Source organism: Oryctolagus cuniculus, chromosome 19 (genome assembly GCF_051225735.1).
Source record: "Oryctolagus cuniculus isolate XC-2025 breed Fujian yellow rabbit chromosome 19, ASM5122573v1, whole genome shotgun sequence".
In the NCBI taxonomy this organism is placed as follows: domain Eukaryota; kingdom Metazoa; phylum Chordata; class Mammalia; order Lagomorpha; family Leporidae; genus Oryctolagus; species Oryctolagus cuniculus.
The window spans coordinates 68,789,193-68,806,788 of NC_142885.1; the positions used below are offsets into that span (position 1 = coordinate 68,789,193).

The window sequence follows — 17,596 nt, forward strand, 5'->3', positions numbered from 1 at the left end:
CTAGACATTTGTCTATCTGGAATTCTGAGAGAAGAATGAAGTTACAGGACTTCCACTATCTTATCAGCCTTATCAGGACTTGCACTGATTTTAAGACCCTGAGGAGAGCTGGCGCCGCGGCTCACTAGGCTAATCCTCCGCCTTGCGGCGCCAGCACACCGGGTTCTAGTCCCGGTCGGGGCGCAGGATTCTGTCCCGGTTGCCCCTCTTCCAGGCCAGCTCTCTGCTGTGGCCCAGGATGGCCCAAGTGCTTGGGCCCTGCACCCCATTGGAGACCAGGAGAAGCACCTGGCTCCTGCCATCGGATCAGCGCGGTGCGCCGGCCACAGTGCACCGGCTGCAGTGGCCATTGGAGGGTGAACCAATGGCAAAGGAAGACCTTTCTCTCTCTGTCTCTCTCTCTCACTGTCCACTCTGCCTGTCAAAAAAAAAAAAAAAAAAAAAAAAAAAAAGAAAGACCCTGAGGAAACTACAGTAATCGAGACAGAGTATTGGTGAGAGAACAGACCCAGAGATGAGAGTACAATGCAGAAATAGATTCCTGCGTGGGCATGTGTGTGCTGTGGCCTTTAGAAAAATGTGTGAGGGGTTGGAGTGGGTGTTGTGAGATTAAGCCCCTGTCTGTGACACTGGCATCCCATACGAGTGCTAGTTTGAGTCCTGGCTACTCCACTTCTGATCCATCTCCCTGCTAATGCACCTGAGAAAGCAGTGAAAGGTGGTTCAAGTACTTGGGCCCCTGCTACTCACACGGGAGACGTAGATGGAGTTCCAGGCTCTGGGCTTCAGCCTGGCTCAGCGCCAGCTACTGCTGCCATTTGGGCAGTGAAGCAACAGTGGAAGCTTGATCTCTCTGTCTCTCCCTCACTTTTTGTAACTCTGCCTTTCAAATAAATATTTTAAAAGTTGCAAAAGCGATTCAGTGGGGGAGGGACAGTCTTTATTTATTTATTTTTTTTTTAAAGATTTTTTCAAAAGAGAGAGAGAGCGAGCGAGAGAATCTTCCATCTGCTGGTCTACTCCCCAAATGGCTACAACAGCTAGGTCTGGGCCAGGCCAAAGTCTCTCACATGGATGGACTCAAGTACTTGGACCATCTGCTGTTTTCCCAGGTCCATTAGCAGGGAGCTAGATTGGAAGTGGAGCAGCTGAGACTTGAACTTGTGTCTGTATGGGGTGCCAGTGTTGCAGGCAGTGGCTTAACCTGCTACACCATAGTGTGTGCCTCAACGGATGGTCTTTTCAACAGACGGTGCTGGAGCAACGGGATATCTATATGTAAGACTCTAAACTTGTCCATTTCTTGAAACTTATAAAAACAGTGAAAAATGGATCATAGATCTAATTGTAAAACCTAAAACTATTATGCTTCTGGAAGAAAATAGAAAATACTATAACCCTAAATTAGGCAAAGAAAGAGCTCTAAGATATGACACCAAAAGTATAATTCATAACAGAACACACTATAAATGAGATTTATTAAAAGTGAAAGACTTTAGGGGCTGGCATTATGGTGCAGTGGCTTTAGCTGCTGCCTGCGACACCAGCATCCTGTATAGGCTCCTGTTCAAGTCCTGGCTGCTCCACTTATGGTCCAGTTTTCTGGTAATCACCTGGGAAAAGCAGTGGGAGACCTGGAAGAAGCTCCTGGCTCCTTGCTTTGGTGTGGCTCAGCCTTGATCGTTGGGACTATCTGGGAGTGAACCAGCAGATGGAAGGTCTTTGTCTCTGTCTCTTTCTCTCCCTTTCTAACTCTGACTTTCAAATAAATAAATAAACGTTTATTTTTTTAAAAATTGAATAACTTTAGCTCTTTGAAAGGCAGTTAAGTGAATGAAAAGACAGGAGAAAATATTTGCAAATCATATATCTGCTGGAAGACCTGTATCCAACATGTATAAGTGACTCAAATCTCCAACGGGCTGGTCCTGTGGTGTAGTAGGTTAATCCGCTGCCTGCGGTGCCAGCATCCTACATGGGCACCAGTTCTAGTTCCAGCTGCTCCTCTTCCAGTCCACCTCTCTGCTATGGCCTGGGAAAGCAGTGGAGGATGGCCCAAACACTTGGGCCCCTGCACCTGTGTGGGAGACCTGGGAGAAGCTCCTGGCTCCTGGCTTTGGATTAGTTCAGCTCCAGCCATTGCGGCCATTTGGGGAACAAACCAGCTGATGGAAGACCTTTCTCTCTGTCTCTTCCTCCCTCTCACTGTCTGTAACTCTACCTCTCAAACAAATAAATAAAATCTTTAAAAAACAACAAAAACTCAAAACAACCTATTAAAAATGGACAGAAGATTTGGATGCTTCACTGAAGATAAATCAAAACCGTGGATGGCAAGCATACTCAGGAAAACATGCTTAATATCGTTAATCTTTAGGAAAATACAACTTAAAATTCCTCAGAGTTACCGCTGCCCACGGATTGGACTGCAGTTGTTCTAATGAGGATGGGAAGGAGTGGAAGTCTCCTGCTCACTGGTGTGAACAGAACAGAAAATGGTATAAGCATCTCAGAAAAAAGTCACCCGCCGTCTGACCCAGCCATTCCACTCCTAGGCACTCACCTACGAGAAGACAGCATGTATTTATAAACTGAGTTGTGGCCGGCGCCACGGCTCATTAGGCTAATCCTCCGCCTAGCGGCACCGGCACACCGGGTTCTAGTCCCGGTCGGGGCACCGGATTCTGTCCCGGTTGCCCCTCTTCCAGGCCAGCTCTCTGCTGTGGCCAGGGAGTGCAGTGGAGGATGGCCCAGGTGCTTGGGCCCTGCACCCCATGGGAGACCAGGAAAAGCACCTGGCTCCTGGCTCCTGCCATCGGATCAGCGTGGTGCGCCAGCCGCAGCGCGCCAGCCGTGGCGGCCATTGGAGGGTGAACCAACAGCAAAGGAAGACCTTTCTCTCTGTCTCTCTCTCTCACTGTCCACTCTGCCTGTAAAAAAACAAAACAAAACAAAACAAAACAAAAAAAACTGAGTTGTATGCAAATGTTCTCAGAGTTTTCTTTGTAATACTGAACCTTGGAAACAACTCATAAGTCTGTCAGCAGGTGAATGGTCTGTCCATGAGCTGGAAGGCTACTCAGTAGTGGAGAGGAATGAACTACAGAAACGTGCCTCGCCAGGAATAGATAAAAAAGTGGCTGTGGGCATGGAAGGAGACAGGTAAAACCACCTGGTGTGGGGCCGGTGCTGTGGCATAGCGGGTAAATCTGCTGGAATCCCATATGGGTGCCGGTTCGAGTCCCGGCTACTCCATTTCTGATCCAGCTCTCTGCTATGACCTGGGAAAGCAGTAGAAGATGGCCCAAGGCCTTGGGCCCCTGCACACACGTGGGAGACCTGGAAGAAGCTCCTGGCTCCTGGCTTTGGATCGGCATAGCTCCGGCCATTCCTGCCAATTGGGGAGTGAACCAGTGCATAGAAGACCCCCCCCCCTCTCTCCTCTCCTTCTCTCTCTGTGTAACTCTGACTTTCAAATAAATAAATAAATAAATCTTTAAAAAAACAACAATAACAAAACACCTGATGTGATTCCATTTCCAGCAAAACCTGGGAAATGCCGACTGATCTATAGCGACTGAGCAGATCAGCGCCTGGAAGGGGTGGGAGGAAGGGACTGCAGGGATGTGTACAAGATTTGGGGGATCTGCTCATTATCCTGATTGTGGCGACGGCCGCACAGTTAAGCACACGTCAGAATTTATCAGCTTGTTTCCTTTACAAATGTATCGTGTGTTATGCCTCAGTAAAGCCATTTTATGCACCTCGCCCTACAAGAGGCCTTGTTTTTTCCTGGTTGCATTTTCTTTGTGGCCCACTGCTAACTTCCTCCCTTTTCCACACCTCTCCTCCCCAACCCGCCCCTGCCGTGGCACTGTCCCCCAGCTAAACCTTCAGAAAATTACATCCAAGAGGTCTTTGGAGAGGTGTGTGCCACTCCATCTCTCCCTCACTCCCAAGTGCCACTGTGCCTGTCAGCCTCCCCGGTTTCCCCCTGCTCAGCACTCTCACCACAGAGCCCCTGGAAGCCTAAGCTCCCGGCCTTGCACCTCAAAGGTCAGATGTCGCATGTTTTCCTTAACTGGCCATTGGCAAGGCTTCCTATCAGTCACTATCAGGTAGGATCTCTTCTGATCTGACCTGCAGCTTGTGTCAGTCGGAGGCCTGTCCCGGTCCTTGTCCTGCCCCAGACTTTAGATCAAGATAGTGCAAGGTCTGGGAAGACTCGGGTTCCCAGCTCCCAGGGGTGCCCCACTTTATCTCTGCTACCCTGCTCTGTGTTCCAGGTCATGTGATCCGAGAGCTGCTGGGAGGTGGGGGGAGCCAATCCAGCCGGGGCCCTGCCTTCTGGGCCTGGCAGCTGGGCTTGCGACAGCGGCAGCCAAGCCTGTGTGCAGCCTGTCGGGGTCTGGGCTTCTTCCCCATCACGCCCGCCCAGTTGCCCTAGTGACTGTGTGACCCTTCTCCCGCCCCCCAGCCTGTTGCTGCCACCCACGCCCACCGTATAAATAGAGGCGAGCAGCAGCTGGGTTCTCTTGGCAGTCACCATGAGGGCGCTGCTCCTGTTCTGCTTTGTGGCCTCGCTCCTGCTCTCGGGACAAGCAGGTATGCCCGACCCTGCACAGGCAGGCCCAGATGGTGCCCCCAGTGCTCCCCCCAGGCTTTCTGTTTGCTGTGGGGTGGGGGGGAGTGTGAGCCTGAAGGCACAGCTTTGCTCCTTGCTGATCCTGGTGTTTGTACCCTTCTCTTGTCCCCGGGCCGTGGAGGAAGAGCAGGGTGCCGAACTGGAGAGCAGCTGGGGGGCTTTAGGGAGGCTAAAGGCAGTGGAGAGAGGTGTGTGGGCCTGAGGCCTGGGCCAGGGGTGAGAGAGGAGAGTCTGGCTGGCAGATGCCAGTAAAGAGTTCCCCAAAAGTCAAGACCAGAGGAGCCTCCAAGATAGACCAGACAAACCCACACTTGGAGCTGCAGGTCGTTTGGGTGACTTTCGCACCCCGCGGGAGACAGATGGAGGGCCTCACCCCACCTGAAGACCTGGGTCTGAGTAACTGAGGATGCAGGGATGTGGTAGTCAAAGCTGGAAATCATTTTGTGCATGGTGGGATAGAGTTGGAGTCACTTTGGGGTATGGTTGGGCATAGGGCTGGGGGTTGGGCTAGAAACAGCTGGACATGGACTTGAGGAGTAGGGCCCATTTTGGAGCAGAGCCTGTGTGAGGAGCGGGGCTTTCATTGGGAAGGGGGCTCGGCTCTGCCTGCCCAGGCTCTCCTTTGACATCTCAGCATTTTGTGCAGCAGAGGTGGCTTGGGTTGCAGCCTGGGGGTTATTTATAGGCTGTCGAGGGGACACTAGATCACTTTGCCACCTCTCTTGCAAGACTCCTAGGGCTGGCTTCCCTTGGGGGAGGTGCTCTGGGGATCCCCTAGGTATCAAGGGCTCCCCACTTTGTCACCTGGCTCAGCCCTTAGTCTTTGCACGTGGATCTAGAGTCCCAGTCTGTCTTGTTTGGAGGTTTTGTCTCTTGAGAAGGGGGTGCTGCCAGGGTGTAGTTCCAGCCAGGAGAGGGGTGATGGGCAGGAGCAGAAGCTGTTCTGTGGTGGCTAGGGATGTGAGTTGGGGGCTCCGGCCACTGCATGTGCTGCTGGGCCCTGCCCTTGTCTGCCCTTGAGTTAATTTGGGCCCTGTGGGGCTGCAGGCTGGAGTGGTGAGTATTCCAAGCGGCTGTCAGGTGGCTAAGTATGGAAACAGCAGTGTAATTGGATCCTGAGCCACAGCCACCCTCTCCCCTGTACCCCCTCCCCCGCAGGCTGGTCCCAGCTGCCACCTCATTTGGGCTTCCACACAGCAGGTCCCAAGAATTTTTAGCCTTTTAGGGACATCCTTTATGTTTCCTGCCACTGAGGCAACTGGACATCGGGCCTATCCATGGGCCTTGCTGGGCCCTTCTGCAATGGGGAGAGGGGTCGGCAGGTGCTCTGTGGCTCCCTGACCTTTTTGTGCCTACCCCAGCCTGTGCTTCAGTGTGGGAGCCCCCTCCCTCCCCACTTCTGGGCTGTGGATTTGATCATGGTTCTGTATGTTGTAGAATGCAGACCCCAAAGATGGTTTCTTCCCGTACCCACCGGGAGGTTCCAAACCACAGGGGCTGTTCCCCCATGCCCTGTAAAGACATCCTGCCCACAGCCGTGCTGTCCTGGGTAGTCCACCTGACTCTTAGAGGCAGCGTCTCTGCACTGAACTCCTCTTCCCACCCCGTGCTGTACCCTCACCGCCCTCCCTGCCTTGCCTGCCCCTCGGCTGGGCAGCAGCTGTTCTCTCTACCCCCACCTCTCTACCCCCAGCTTCCAGTTGGAGAGGGCTTCAGGGCAGAGCTGCGCTTTCTTTTCTTCTCCCATACTGCTCTCCTGTCCCTCTGGACTAGGGTGGCAGACTCTGCAGCCTCCTCTTCTCCCTGTGATGAGACCAAGGCCACTCCTTCTCCTGCCATCAGTCACAAGTGCCCATGCCATGACCTGTGTGAAGCAGCCGGGCTGTCACCAGACACCTCCCTGGTCTCCACCCCCGACCTGTGCCCCCGCCCCCAGTCCTTTGTCCCTACCAGGGTTCTCTGGACGAATCTCACTTGGGGATCAGCCCCGTGAAGGACAAGGGGAAGGACCCTGGAGGTGGTTGGATCTGGGACTTCATTGTCCAGGGCAAGGCAGGGAGAACAGAGGGAGTCAGCCACAGCCACGCCAGGCCAGTGCTACCCTTGTCCTCGCGGGTCTCTTTCCCTCCCCTCGCCTGCCTCTCCCCGCCAGGCCCTGCCTGTGGTGGCTGTTACCCGGTGCTCAGCGGAAGCTGCTGTGGTTGCTGGGCGCAGAGTGATGCTCTCGGTCCTCTGGCCCCCCAGAGGATGGGGGTGCCAGGGAAGCATTGCTTTGGGTTTAAGCCATAGGTGCTCATTGCTAAAGTCTGCATTTGGGATACCGTTGCTTCCTGTTGTCCTTCCTGCTGTCTGATACAGAGACTAGAGACCTTGTTCCCACTTCATCTTCCTGTGCACCCAGCCAGCCCTGGGATGCAGACTTGCCAGTCAGCTGCAGCCTACCCACCCTGCTTCCCATGCAAGGGTGAATGCAGCTGGGGGTGCCCGTCTGAGAGTCCAGGGCTGACCTCCCCTCCATGCGAGAGGAGGGTGAAGGCTGACTTTCAGGAAGCCTCTCCCCACACCTTACCATTCCCAGAAGGAGGCCAGTGTCCTGTTTCCTCAGCAGGGCAGCCCCACTGCTCCCATGCATAATGGGGAGGGCTGCTCAGAGAAGGTGGTGGGTCAGGGGTCTTGAGAGCACAGACCCCAGAAGTCTTTCCAGTCCCCTAAAGCCGCATCTGCAGCCAGTCCCCTGATTCCTGGCTGGGACAGCTGGGTGAGCCCATGGGAGCATCTGGTACCGATTTTCCATAGGAACTCCGGAGCTAACCTGGGATACAAAGTGGGTGCAGCTACCACCACCACCAAACAGGGCCTTACTTGGTGGCCTGTGGGGCCAGTGTGGGAAATGCTGGTTTTGGCCCATGTCTGGGTGTTAAGAGTGAAGGTCAGGCCGGCACTGTGGCTTACTAGGCTAATCCTCCGCCTGCAGCACCAGCACCCCGGGTTCTAGTCCCAGTTGCTCGTCTTCCAGGCCAGCTCTCTGCTGTGGCCCGGGAGTGCAGTGGAGGATGGCCCAAGTGCTTGGGTCCCTGCACCCGCATGGGAGACCAGGAGGAAGCACCCGGCTCCTGGCTTCGGATCGGCACAGTGCCGGCCGCAGCTGTGGTGGCCATAAGGGGAATGAACCAATGGAAGGAAGACTTTTCTCACTGTTTATAACTCTCTCTGTTTCTCTCTCATTGTCTAACTCTGCCTATCAAAAAAAGAGAAAAAAAAAAAAAAAAGAGTGAAGGTCAGACCTCTAGTTCCCGGAGGTCAGAGCTGGAATCCAGGTCTCTTTACTCCCTTGCAAGTGCTTTTGCCTAGTTAGACCCAACGGAGGTCCAGACGAAGCCAGTAGCTTCCAAGCAGGGGGCTGGGCAGGGCTTCTATTCCCTGACCTGGCCCCAGGGGCCAAGGATCGGGCAGGTGCTGTCTGTCCTGGCTGGAATGAGAGTGGGAATGGGTGGGGTTGTAGCTGCCTGGATGGAGAACCCTGGCGTAGCCCTTTCCCAGACACAGTCCCTGCTCCAAACCCAAATCTGGCCCTTCGCAGCGTGGCCCCTGCCATGCATATGCTGCAAAGACCCTTCAAATACCTCATTGCATTCTGTCAGTCATGAGCTCAGCCCGTTTGTCTTGTGTCCCTGTGATTTTTCGGATGGGACACCGGGAGAATTCGGATAGGCCTTCTGTCCCTGCTGTGCTTGCAGCCCAGTAGGGGAGGGGCTCCTTCTTCCTCATGGTTGCATCTGTGGGAGTAAGAGAGACTCAGCAACAGCAGGGGCCCCAGAGGAGGTAGGGAGTCTGCCTGGAGTGAGCAAATGCATCTAGAAAGGCCCTCGGCCAGTGTGGGGGCAGCAGAGGGGGAAAAGAGCGGAGAATATTTGATCTGGGCCTTGGGGAAAGGAGGATTTAGATGCAGAGACACAGGAATGGAATTCCACATACAGGGAACAGGCAGAGTCAAGGTCACAGGAATGGGCTCCAGCGAGATCTGGGAGAGGTCGCCTTGTCTGGCTTGGGCGAGGCTGGGCAGATAGAAGTGGGGGCAATAGGGTCTGATTTGGAAGGTCAGGTTGGGGCTGAAGCGTGAAGGCCTGGCCAGTTGGGTTGAGGAGGAGGAGTGCTTTATTCTGTGGGCAGCAGGTAAGCGTGGAGGGCTTTCGGAAACCATCTAGCAGGACTGAGGCGGGGGACCCCAGCCTACACTGGGTCCTGCCACAGAGGGCAGAGCGGCTGTCTCAGGGACCCTGTAAGGAGGAAGAGAGGCCTGTTGCCCTGAGTCATGTGGTGTTGGCAGCACCAGGCCCACTCCCTGGCCTCCATTGCTGGAGTGACATCAGGCAAAGGGAGAAGGGAGGCTGGAGGTGAAGTCAGTGTACATCCTTGTCTTCATCCCTCTGAGTGGTGGGAGCTGCCGTCGCAGGCCAGGAGGCTGGAGACAACAGGCGCAGAGTTCCCCTCCTAGCTCCACCCTCCTTCATTCACCAAAAGTCTGCAGTGGGTAAATCCCTCCTTTCACTGCATCAGCGTTAGTTTTGTTAAGTGCAGAGGACACAAGCGGGCACGTGGCCTGAGTAACACAGTAGCCAGCCTCGTTCTCATCCTTCCTTGTGACTGGAGGCAGGAGTCCCGTCTCAGGTCTCCTGGGAGGGCTGCACACTTCTCACAGCCCAGGGGTGGGGGGACTCACTTCACGTGAGGGGGACAATGGAGAAGAGCTGCTTGGTGGACTGGCGTGTGTTATCTCCCCCCTCTGCTCAAACCCCGCCCCAGACTCTGCACCCACCCTGTCTGGCTCCTGGGTTCCGTTTCGGTATCTCCCTCTACTTCCCCCATGCTGCACCCAGTTCGTATCCCAGGTTCGTGCTCCATGCCGGCATCCTACTGTGTCCTCCACTCTGCCACCAGGAAGCTCCGTCAGGAAAGGCTCTGAAACCCGCCCAAATGGAGGGCCGATGCTCGAGCTCAGACCAGCTCTTGCACAAATCCCTTGTTGTAAAGGAGTCAAAGGAGTTTAGCTCAAAGAACGCATCTCCGAAGAGGAACTGCTCATTTGCTTGGTGAGCAAGGTCTTACTCAGAGTCCCTGAGTCACAGCGTGGAGGCAATAGATAGTCCAGGGGTTCTGAGGGCAGAGGGACTCAGTTGTAGAGTCAGGCGTTCTCTGCCTGGTCTTGCGAGGGTGAGTGAGTGAAGAATGATGGCCATGGTGAACACAGGCATGCCAAACTGAGCTGCCCCATGCTGGAGAGGTCCCAGTCCCCCATGCTCAGCCCCAGCCTGGCGTGGCAGCAGGAGACGAAGGAGGCAGATGGCACAGTGGGGCCTGGGGGTAGGAGGGGGTCAGCTCTGGTCTGCCCTGCTTCTCTAGGGTTCAGGAAGTTCTATTCCCTCTGGTTTCAGCCTCAGCCCTCAGAGTCAAGGGCCCAGGTGCCCTCCCACCCCAGGGACACACCTGCCACCCCCTCTCCCTCCCTGAAGAGACCCCTAGAGCAGCCAGTCCTGAGCTGGGAGTTTGGGTGACAGAGTGAAATTTAAAGGCCAGAATTAAATCAGAATTAAATGTAATCACACACCAAACCTAATTAATATAATTAAATCAGAATGTAATGAATCATTCAATTTATAAAGCCACCCAAAAAAAGAGATTAATTTAATCAGAATTAAAGTGCCCAGCTATTAGGAGATCAGTCATTGATGCCTCACGGCCCAGGGCCTTGCTGGTGCTGGTGCTGGTTCTGGTGTGGTGTGGTGTGGAGGGGAGGGGAGGTAGCCCAGGGCCTCCCTGGGGGCTGATTCCAAGGGCATTGTGAGGCCATGGCAGGAGCCAGGAGCCTGTCTTTGCTCAGGTCATGCAGTGGGGAGCAAGGGAAAGTGTGGTCACTGATACTGCATCTAGCTGCAGGTGCTGGGGCCCAGGAGCACTCTAGGGGGTATTGGTGCCAGGCTCCCTGCATCCTAGGGGCTTTTCTCCTCCCCTCCCTTCCCAGGGCCCTTCTTCACAACCTCCCGAGCCCTTGACTGCTTGCAGTGCGAAGTGTTCTAGACACCTAGTGAGTGCAGGCTGTGTGGCCTGCCCTGGGCAGAGGAGGCACTCAGCGCAGAGTCCAGAAGAAATGTGGGTACAGTCTCCCTTGGGGAGCACACCCTTGGGCCAGGGAAAGCAGGAGGGACCTGGGTTAGGGTGAGGGACAGGATATGATCAGAAAGAAAGGGACCCAGACTTGGGTGCTTCACGCACGCGGGCTCAGAGGAGTGGGGCATTTGACAAGCGCAGCACGAGGCCTGGTGGGCTCAGCAAGGTCCTGGCCGGGTTGCATGGTGCAGGCAGGAATGGGCTGTGTCTCTGCCTCTGGAGCTGCGCTTCTATTTAGGAAGATGACTCGCACTGAAAAAAAAAAAAAAAAAATGGAACTACACCCGCCGGCAGCCTACGCTCTGGTTGGTTCAGAGGATGGCTGGGAAGGTCAGTCTTGCAGGGGCAGGGTTCCAGCTCGCCGTGCAGGAAGGGGTGAACACCGGGCTCTCAGCTCTGAGCGACCAGGGGGCTGTGCTTTTGTGTCATTTGCTTGTACATTGGTCCCTCCTTGCCCGCAGGGTTTTTTTTTCCCAAGATTTAATTATTTTAAATGAGTTACAGAGAGAGGAAGAGAGGAAGAGAGGAAGAGAGAGAGAGAGAGAGAGAGAGAGAGAATCTTCCGTCCATAGATTCACTCCAGAAAGGCTGCAATAGCCAGGGCTGGGCCCTTCTGAAGTCAAGAGCCAGGAATTCCATCTTCGTTTCCCACTTGGGTGGGAGGGGCCCAAACACTCGGACCATGTTCTGTTGCTTTTCCCAGGCCATTAGCAGGGAGATGGATTGGAAGTAGAGAGCTGGGACCTACACTGGTGCCCATCTGGGCTGTAGGCATTGCAGGTGGCAGCTTTACCCACTACGCTACAACGCTGGCCCTTCTTATCTGCAGTTTTGCTTTTCATAGCTCTAGTTACCTGCAGTCAACCACAGTCTGAAAATTTTGAATGGAAAACTCCAGAAAGAAACCACTCATAAGTTTTACGTACCTTTTGTTAGAGTATATTGTTATAATTGTTCTAATTGATTGTAGTTATGTTGTCAGTCTCTTACTGTGCCTAGTTTAAAAATTAAACTTTACCATAGGTATGTGTATAATGTTAACAGCTAGTGCATACAGGGTCTGATGCTGTGTGCTGTGTCAGGCATCCTCTGGGCATCTCCCCACAGGTGAGGGCCACCACACTGCCTCACTGCAGTCCACTGGGGGTGTCATCACAGAAAAGGGACTCTGCTATGTCACTACAGTCCACTAGGGGTGCTCTCCAGATGGGGACACTTCACTGCCTCAGTAACAGCCCACTGGGGTGTCCTCACAGATGAGGGACACTTCTGTGTCACTACAGCCCCCTGGGGTGTCCCCACAGATAAGGGACACTGCACTGCCTCACTACAGTCCTCTGAGGGTGTCCCCAAGATGGAACACTACACTGCCTCACTACAGTCCTCTGGGGGTGTCCCCAAGATGGGACACTACACTGCCTCACTACAGCCCTCTGGGGTGTCCTCACAGATAAGGGACACTACACTGCCTCACTACAGCCCTCTGGGGTGTCCCCACAGATAAGGGACACTGTGCTGCATCACTACAGTCCTCTGGGGTGTCCCCAAGATGGGGACACTGCACTGCCTCACTACAGTCATCTGGGGTGTCCTCACAGATGAGGGACACTGTGTTACATCACTACAGTCCTCTGGGGGTGTCCCCAAGATGGGACACTACACTGCCTCACTACAGTCCACTGGAGGTGTCCCCAAGATGGGGACACTGCACTGCCTCACTACAGTCCACTGGGGTGTCCCCACAGATAAGGGACACTGCACTGCCTCACTACAGTCCTCTGGGGGTGTCCTCACAGATAAGGGACACTGCACTGCCTCACTACAGTCCACTGGGGTGTCCTCACAGATGAGGGACACTGCACTGCCTCACTACAGTCCACTGGGGTTATCCCCAAGGTGGGGACACTGCACTGCCTCACTACAGCCCTCTGGGGGTGTCCTCACAGATAAGGGGACACTGCACTGCCTCACTACAGTCCTCTGGGGGTGTCCCCAAGGTGGGGACACTGCACTGCCTCACTACAGTCCACTGGGGTGTCCCCACAGATAAGGGACACTGCACTGCCTCACTACAGTCCTCTGGGGGTATCCCCAAGGTGGGGACACTGCACTGCCTCACTACAGTCCTCTGGGGGTGTCCTCACAGATAAGGGGACACTGCACTGCCTCACTACAGTCATCTGGGGGTGTCCCCAAGATGGGGACACTGCACTGCCTCACTACAGTCCACTGGGGTGTCCTCACAGATAAGGGACACTGCACTGCCTCACTACAGTCCTCTGGGGGTGTCCTCACAGATAAGGGACACTGCACTGCCTCACTACAGTCCTCTGGGGGTGTCCTCACAGATAAGGGACACTGCACTGCCTCACTACAGTCATCTGGGGGTGTCCTCACAGATAAGGGACACTGCACTGCCTCACTACAGTCCTCTGGGGTGTCCTCACAGATAAGGGACACTGCACTGCCTCACTACAGTCCACTGGGGTTATCCCCAAGGTGGGGACACTGCACTGCCTCACTACAGTCCTCTGGGGGTGTCCTCACAGATAAGGGGACACTGCACTGCCTCACTACAGTCCTCTGGGGGTGTCCCCAAGGTGGGGACACTGCACTGCATCACTAGCACAGCACAATGCCTGGCTTGTTGATGGCATTTAACAATGTCTAATGAATGAGCAGATGCTTTGTGTAGAGACATGTGAAGACAGTGCCTAAAGCCAGGGGGTGGGACAGCACAGAGCATGCCCTGGCTATGATGTGGGGCTCATGTCTGGGGGAGAGAGGGCACTCTGCTGGGTTGGGGCCAGTTGGGAACAAGTGTCTCTTTCCCCAGGCCCCAGCCACCTCTAGCCCGTTCCTCTTCAGGCTGGTCCCTGCACCATTCCCTCTGAATTATTTTTGGATCCCTCTAGAGCAGGGACTGCACCCTGAACTCAAACAGGTGCAGACAAATCCTGGCCTGGAGTTTTGGGCTTGCAGGAAGTGGGTTGTGCTGGGAGCTCAGCCCAAAGCCAAGCCAGGGGAGAGCCCTGAGGTTTGGGAGCCCCCTCCTCCCTCCCCCACCAATAACTGCCAAAACTGTGGGCCCTGGGCCTCTTCCAAATGGCCATTCAGTTAGGACCTGGGCCGGCTCAGTCATCTCCCATAGGATGTTCCCTAGATGGCAACAGCTAAGGGCTGTGCAGAGTCACTCCCTGGCAGGCAGATCTGATGAGCATCCCAACTACTCCGTGCTAAGCTCCTGGCTCCACTGTCCTCTGCCCCTCCCCTGTGTCCACCAGAGGGACTCTCACCAGTGGCTGCTCACTTAGCTTCCCTGCCTTTCCTCCTACCTCTGTTCAAGTGTCAGGTGGATTATGCATCTTTCCAGCACTTACTGGGAAGGCGGGGCGTGTCAAGGGATCAGTAGTGCTATCTGGGACCTGGGAAGGGGTCTGGAAAAATTTGGGCAAGGGTCTTGCCAAGCACTTGCCCTGGCCTGTGGGAGACCATCCTGGCCTCAGGTTCCCAGTGGACTGAGCGTGGGTAAACAGAAATCTAGTGGTAAATCCGCCCCCTCTCCTGTCTTTTCCTGCCTCAGTTGCCTTTTCAACTTGGTGATCAGGCTGTAAGTTCCTCCTCACTTGAAGCTGCCCACATGAAGACAGAGTAGCCAGCATGGGGTGGAGTGGGAGCACCAGGACTTGGGGACAGAGCAAGCACTAATTTTTGTCACAAGTGAGCCACCAAACCTCTTACCATTTCTGCACCTGTCTCTTCACCCATACAGTATGGGAAATAATATTTGTCCTATTTACAGCACAGGGCTGTTGCATGACTAAAATAAGAAAATGGTTATCGGATGCTTAAAATATTTTTTGATATCAGATACTGTTTAAGGTTAAGAGGACTGTGACAGCAGTGACAGGGTCTCAGTGTTACAAGTATGCTGCGACCTGACAGTCACACCGGCTTCCTCAAATAACAGGACTCAAACACAACCCGGGTGTCCAACAGTGTTTCTGCTCCTGCTCTGGGCTGTGGGGATCCTTAGGGTTCTCTGTCCTCCAAGAGTTGACAGCCAGGAGGAGACATGGCTGTGCTCTTGACAGGCACTAAGAACCATATAAGGCAGGTGGGATCAGGGCTAAAAATAAACAGCCAGAGGAAGAGGGCTGGGGTGGGGCTCGAGCTCATTCTACAGCATGGGGATCTCAGGACATGGGGCAGGGACTGGGGCTGGGGGCCTGGGGAAGAGGTGACCAGTTTGTGGGAAACTTCCCAGAGCCAGCCCAAGTGTTGGTTCCTGTGCTGTTTTCCTGTGGTCGCTGTGACAAGTCTTCACAGATCTGGTGCTTACAGCAACAAGCCTCTCTTCTTGGACAATTCTAGGGGCCAAAATCAAGGTGTGGGCAGGGCCATGTTCCCTCTGAAGGCCCTCCTGCCTCCTCCGGTGTGTGATGGCTGCCAGCAACCTTGGCCTTCCTGGCTTGTAGCCTCACCACTCCAGTCTTGGCGCCTGTCATCACATGACCTTCTCCCCATCTGTGCGTCTCCCTGTGTCCTCCCCTCATCACTCATGCGCAAGGATGATGCTGGATTTAGGACCCATCGTAATCCACTATGATCTCACTGTCATTAACAACATCAGCAAAGACCATGTTTCCAAAAGGTCACGTTCTGAGGTTCTGGGTGGCATGAATTTTGGAAGAAGCCATGCAACACAGTACGGGCAGAGGTGGCCCCTATCCTCCAAGCCTCTGCAGTCGCTGACACAGCCAGGGCAGCATGTTGAGTGAAGGACAGGCAGCTGGTTGGGGGCAGAGAATTCCATGGGCAGCCACTCAGCCTGGCTGTGGTGTTCTGGAGGAGGGTGGGGACAGGGAGAATTTACCAGTTTCTCTCCTTAGTCTGCTGTTCTGGGCTCTCCTTTGTCCAGCTCTGCCTCACCCTCCTAACCGAAGCCACTATTCCCTATACAAAACTGGCTTGGCTGCTGCACTGTGTGGTGTGCGTGTCCACATCCCCACCTAGGTGCTGAGACTCTGCCATCAGACTGTTAGTTCTCCCTTCCTACTTGCCTCCCCTTCCAGTAAGACCCGGATGGTTTTAAGGAGAAAATCTTTATTTCACCAATTCAGTTCATTTGGTTATCACATGATGATAAGCCAGGAAGGCAGCTCTCCAGGCACTTTCCTTTTTTTTTTTTTTTTTTTTTTTTTAAGATTTTATGTATTTATTTGAAAGGCAGAGTTGGAGGCAGAGAGAGAGAGAGAGAGACAGAGAAAGTCTTCTGTCCACTGGCTCACTCCCCAGATGACCACAATGGGCAGAGCTATGCCAATCTGAAGCCAGGATCCAGGAGTTTCTTCTGGGTCTCCCACGTGGGTACAGGGACCCAAGTGTCTGGAACATCTTCTACTGCTTTCCCAGGCCACAGCAGAGAGCTGGATTGAAGTGGAGCAGCCTGGACTTGAACTGGTGCCCACATAGGATACTGGCACTGCAGACAGCAGCTTGCCCGCTCCACCACAATGCTGGCCCCTCTTCAGGCACTTTAATCACGTGAGCAATAGGCCTGGAGAGGTTAACTGACTTGGCTGCAGGACACATAGCTTGTTGGCACTTCTCTGTTCTCAATCTTGGTCCTTTCCCTTTGCTACTAAGTTGAAGGGAGGTCTTTTTACTTGGCATTATCAACCTTCCATCCATCCACCCACCCATCCACCCACCCATGCATGCATTCACCTATGTATCCGTCCATCTCCCATCCATCCATTTTTTCGTTCTCCATCCATCCCTATCCACCAGCCATCTGTTCACCCATCCATTCATCATCTCCCTTCCATCCGTCCCTCACCCATCCATCCATCCACCCATTCATCCCGCATCCATCCATTTTCCACCGATCTACTTCCTTCTACCCTCCATCTATCCATCTCTTCTCAGTGGCTATTCTAGGGGCTAGGGATACAAAAAGAAGATAAATAAGTTATATAGTTTATGAGAATGCAGTAGGTGAAGTGAAGAAGAGTAAGCTAGGGAAGGGGGATGAGGAAGGCTGATTGGGAGACAGTTTCCAGTAGGGTGGCTAGGGAAGCCCTGACATTGGAGCAGAGACTTAGAAGGAGAAGGAGTGGGTCAGGCACTTTTCTGAGGAGAGCATCTCCAACAGTAAGGCAGGAGGGGGCTTGGGTGGTCGAGGGAGAGTGAGTCCCGGCAGCTGGACAGACAGGTGGTGCAGGAGAGGCAGTGACAGACAGGTGGTGCAGGAGAGGCAGTGAGGCCACAGGACACGCAGTGCAGGACAGTGTGGGCTTCAGCCTCCCTTTTGTATGAGGTGGGTGCCACCGGGGGGCTGTGCAAGGGGGATGTCACTCATGTGGAGAACACATAGGGAGCAGGGGGTGGGGGCTGAGGTAGAAGCAGAGGTTTCAACAAGCCAGGTGAGCGATGGCAGGAGCCAACAAGCAGTGATAAAGAGTGATTAGATTAAAGGTAGTCAACACGTGGTGGTTTTTTTAAACCAACCTCAAGAAGAAATCCTTTGTCCGTACATCTTGTGACTTCTGGTGTCCAGCTTCCCTCACAGAGTGCTGTGTTTTCTGGGTTGGTTTGTGTTGACACGTGGGTCAGAGCCTCACTCTTTTTCATGGCTGAGGATGTGCTAGACCCCTCCTAGTTCACCCATCCATTCGCTGGTGGACATTTGAGTCTTGCTGCTGCACACGTCAGACTACAGGCTTTGGTGTGGACATGTGTTTTGGGAACACTGTATTTTCATGTTAGAAACGTGCTATACAT

General features: G+C 54.0%; 1 protein-coding gene across 2 annotated transcripts in view; it reads left to right on the top strand.

Annotated features, from left to right (window-relative positions):
• Positions 1-4,537: 4,537 nt before the first annotated feature.
• The window catches only part of SRL (sarcalumenin), a 40,611-nt gene continuing 27,552 nt past the window's right edge, over positions 4,538-17,596 (top strand). The window contains exon 1 of one of the 2 annotated variants that reach the window (XM_008249591.5): positions 4,538-4,605. In XM_008249591.5, the coding sequence (XP_008247813.1) occupies positions 4,548-4,605 (58 nt within the window). In that variant the 5' untranslated portion in view covers positions 4,538-4,547. 2 annotated transcript variants of the gene reach the window in all.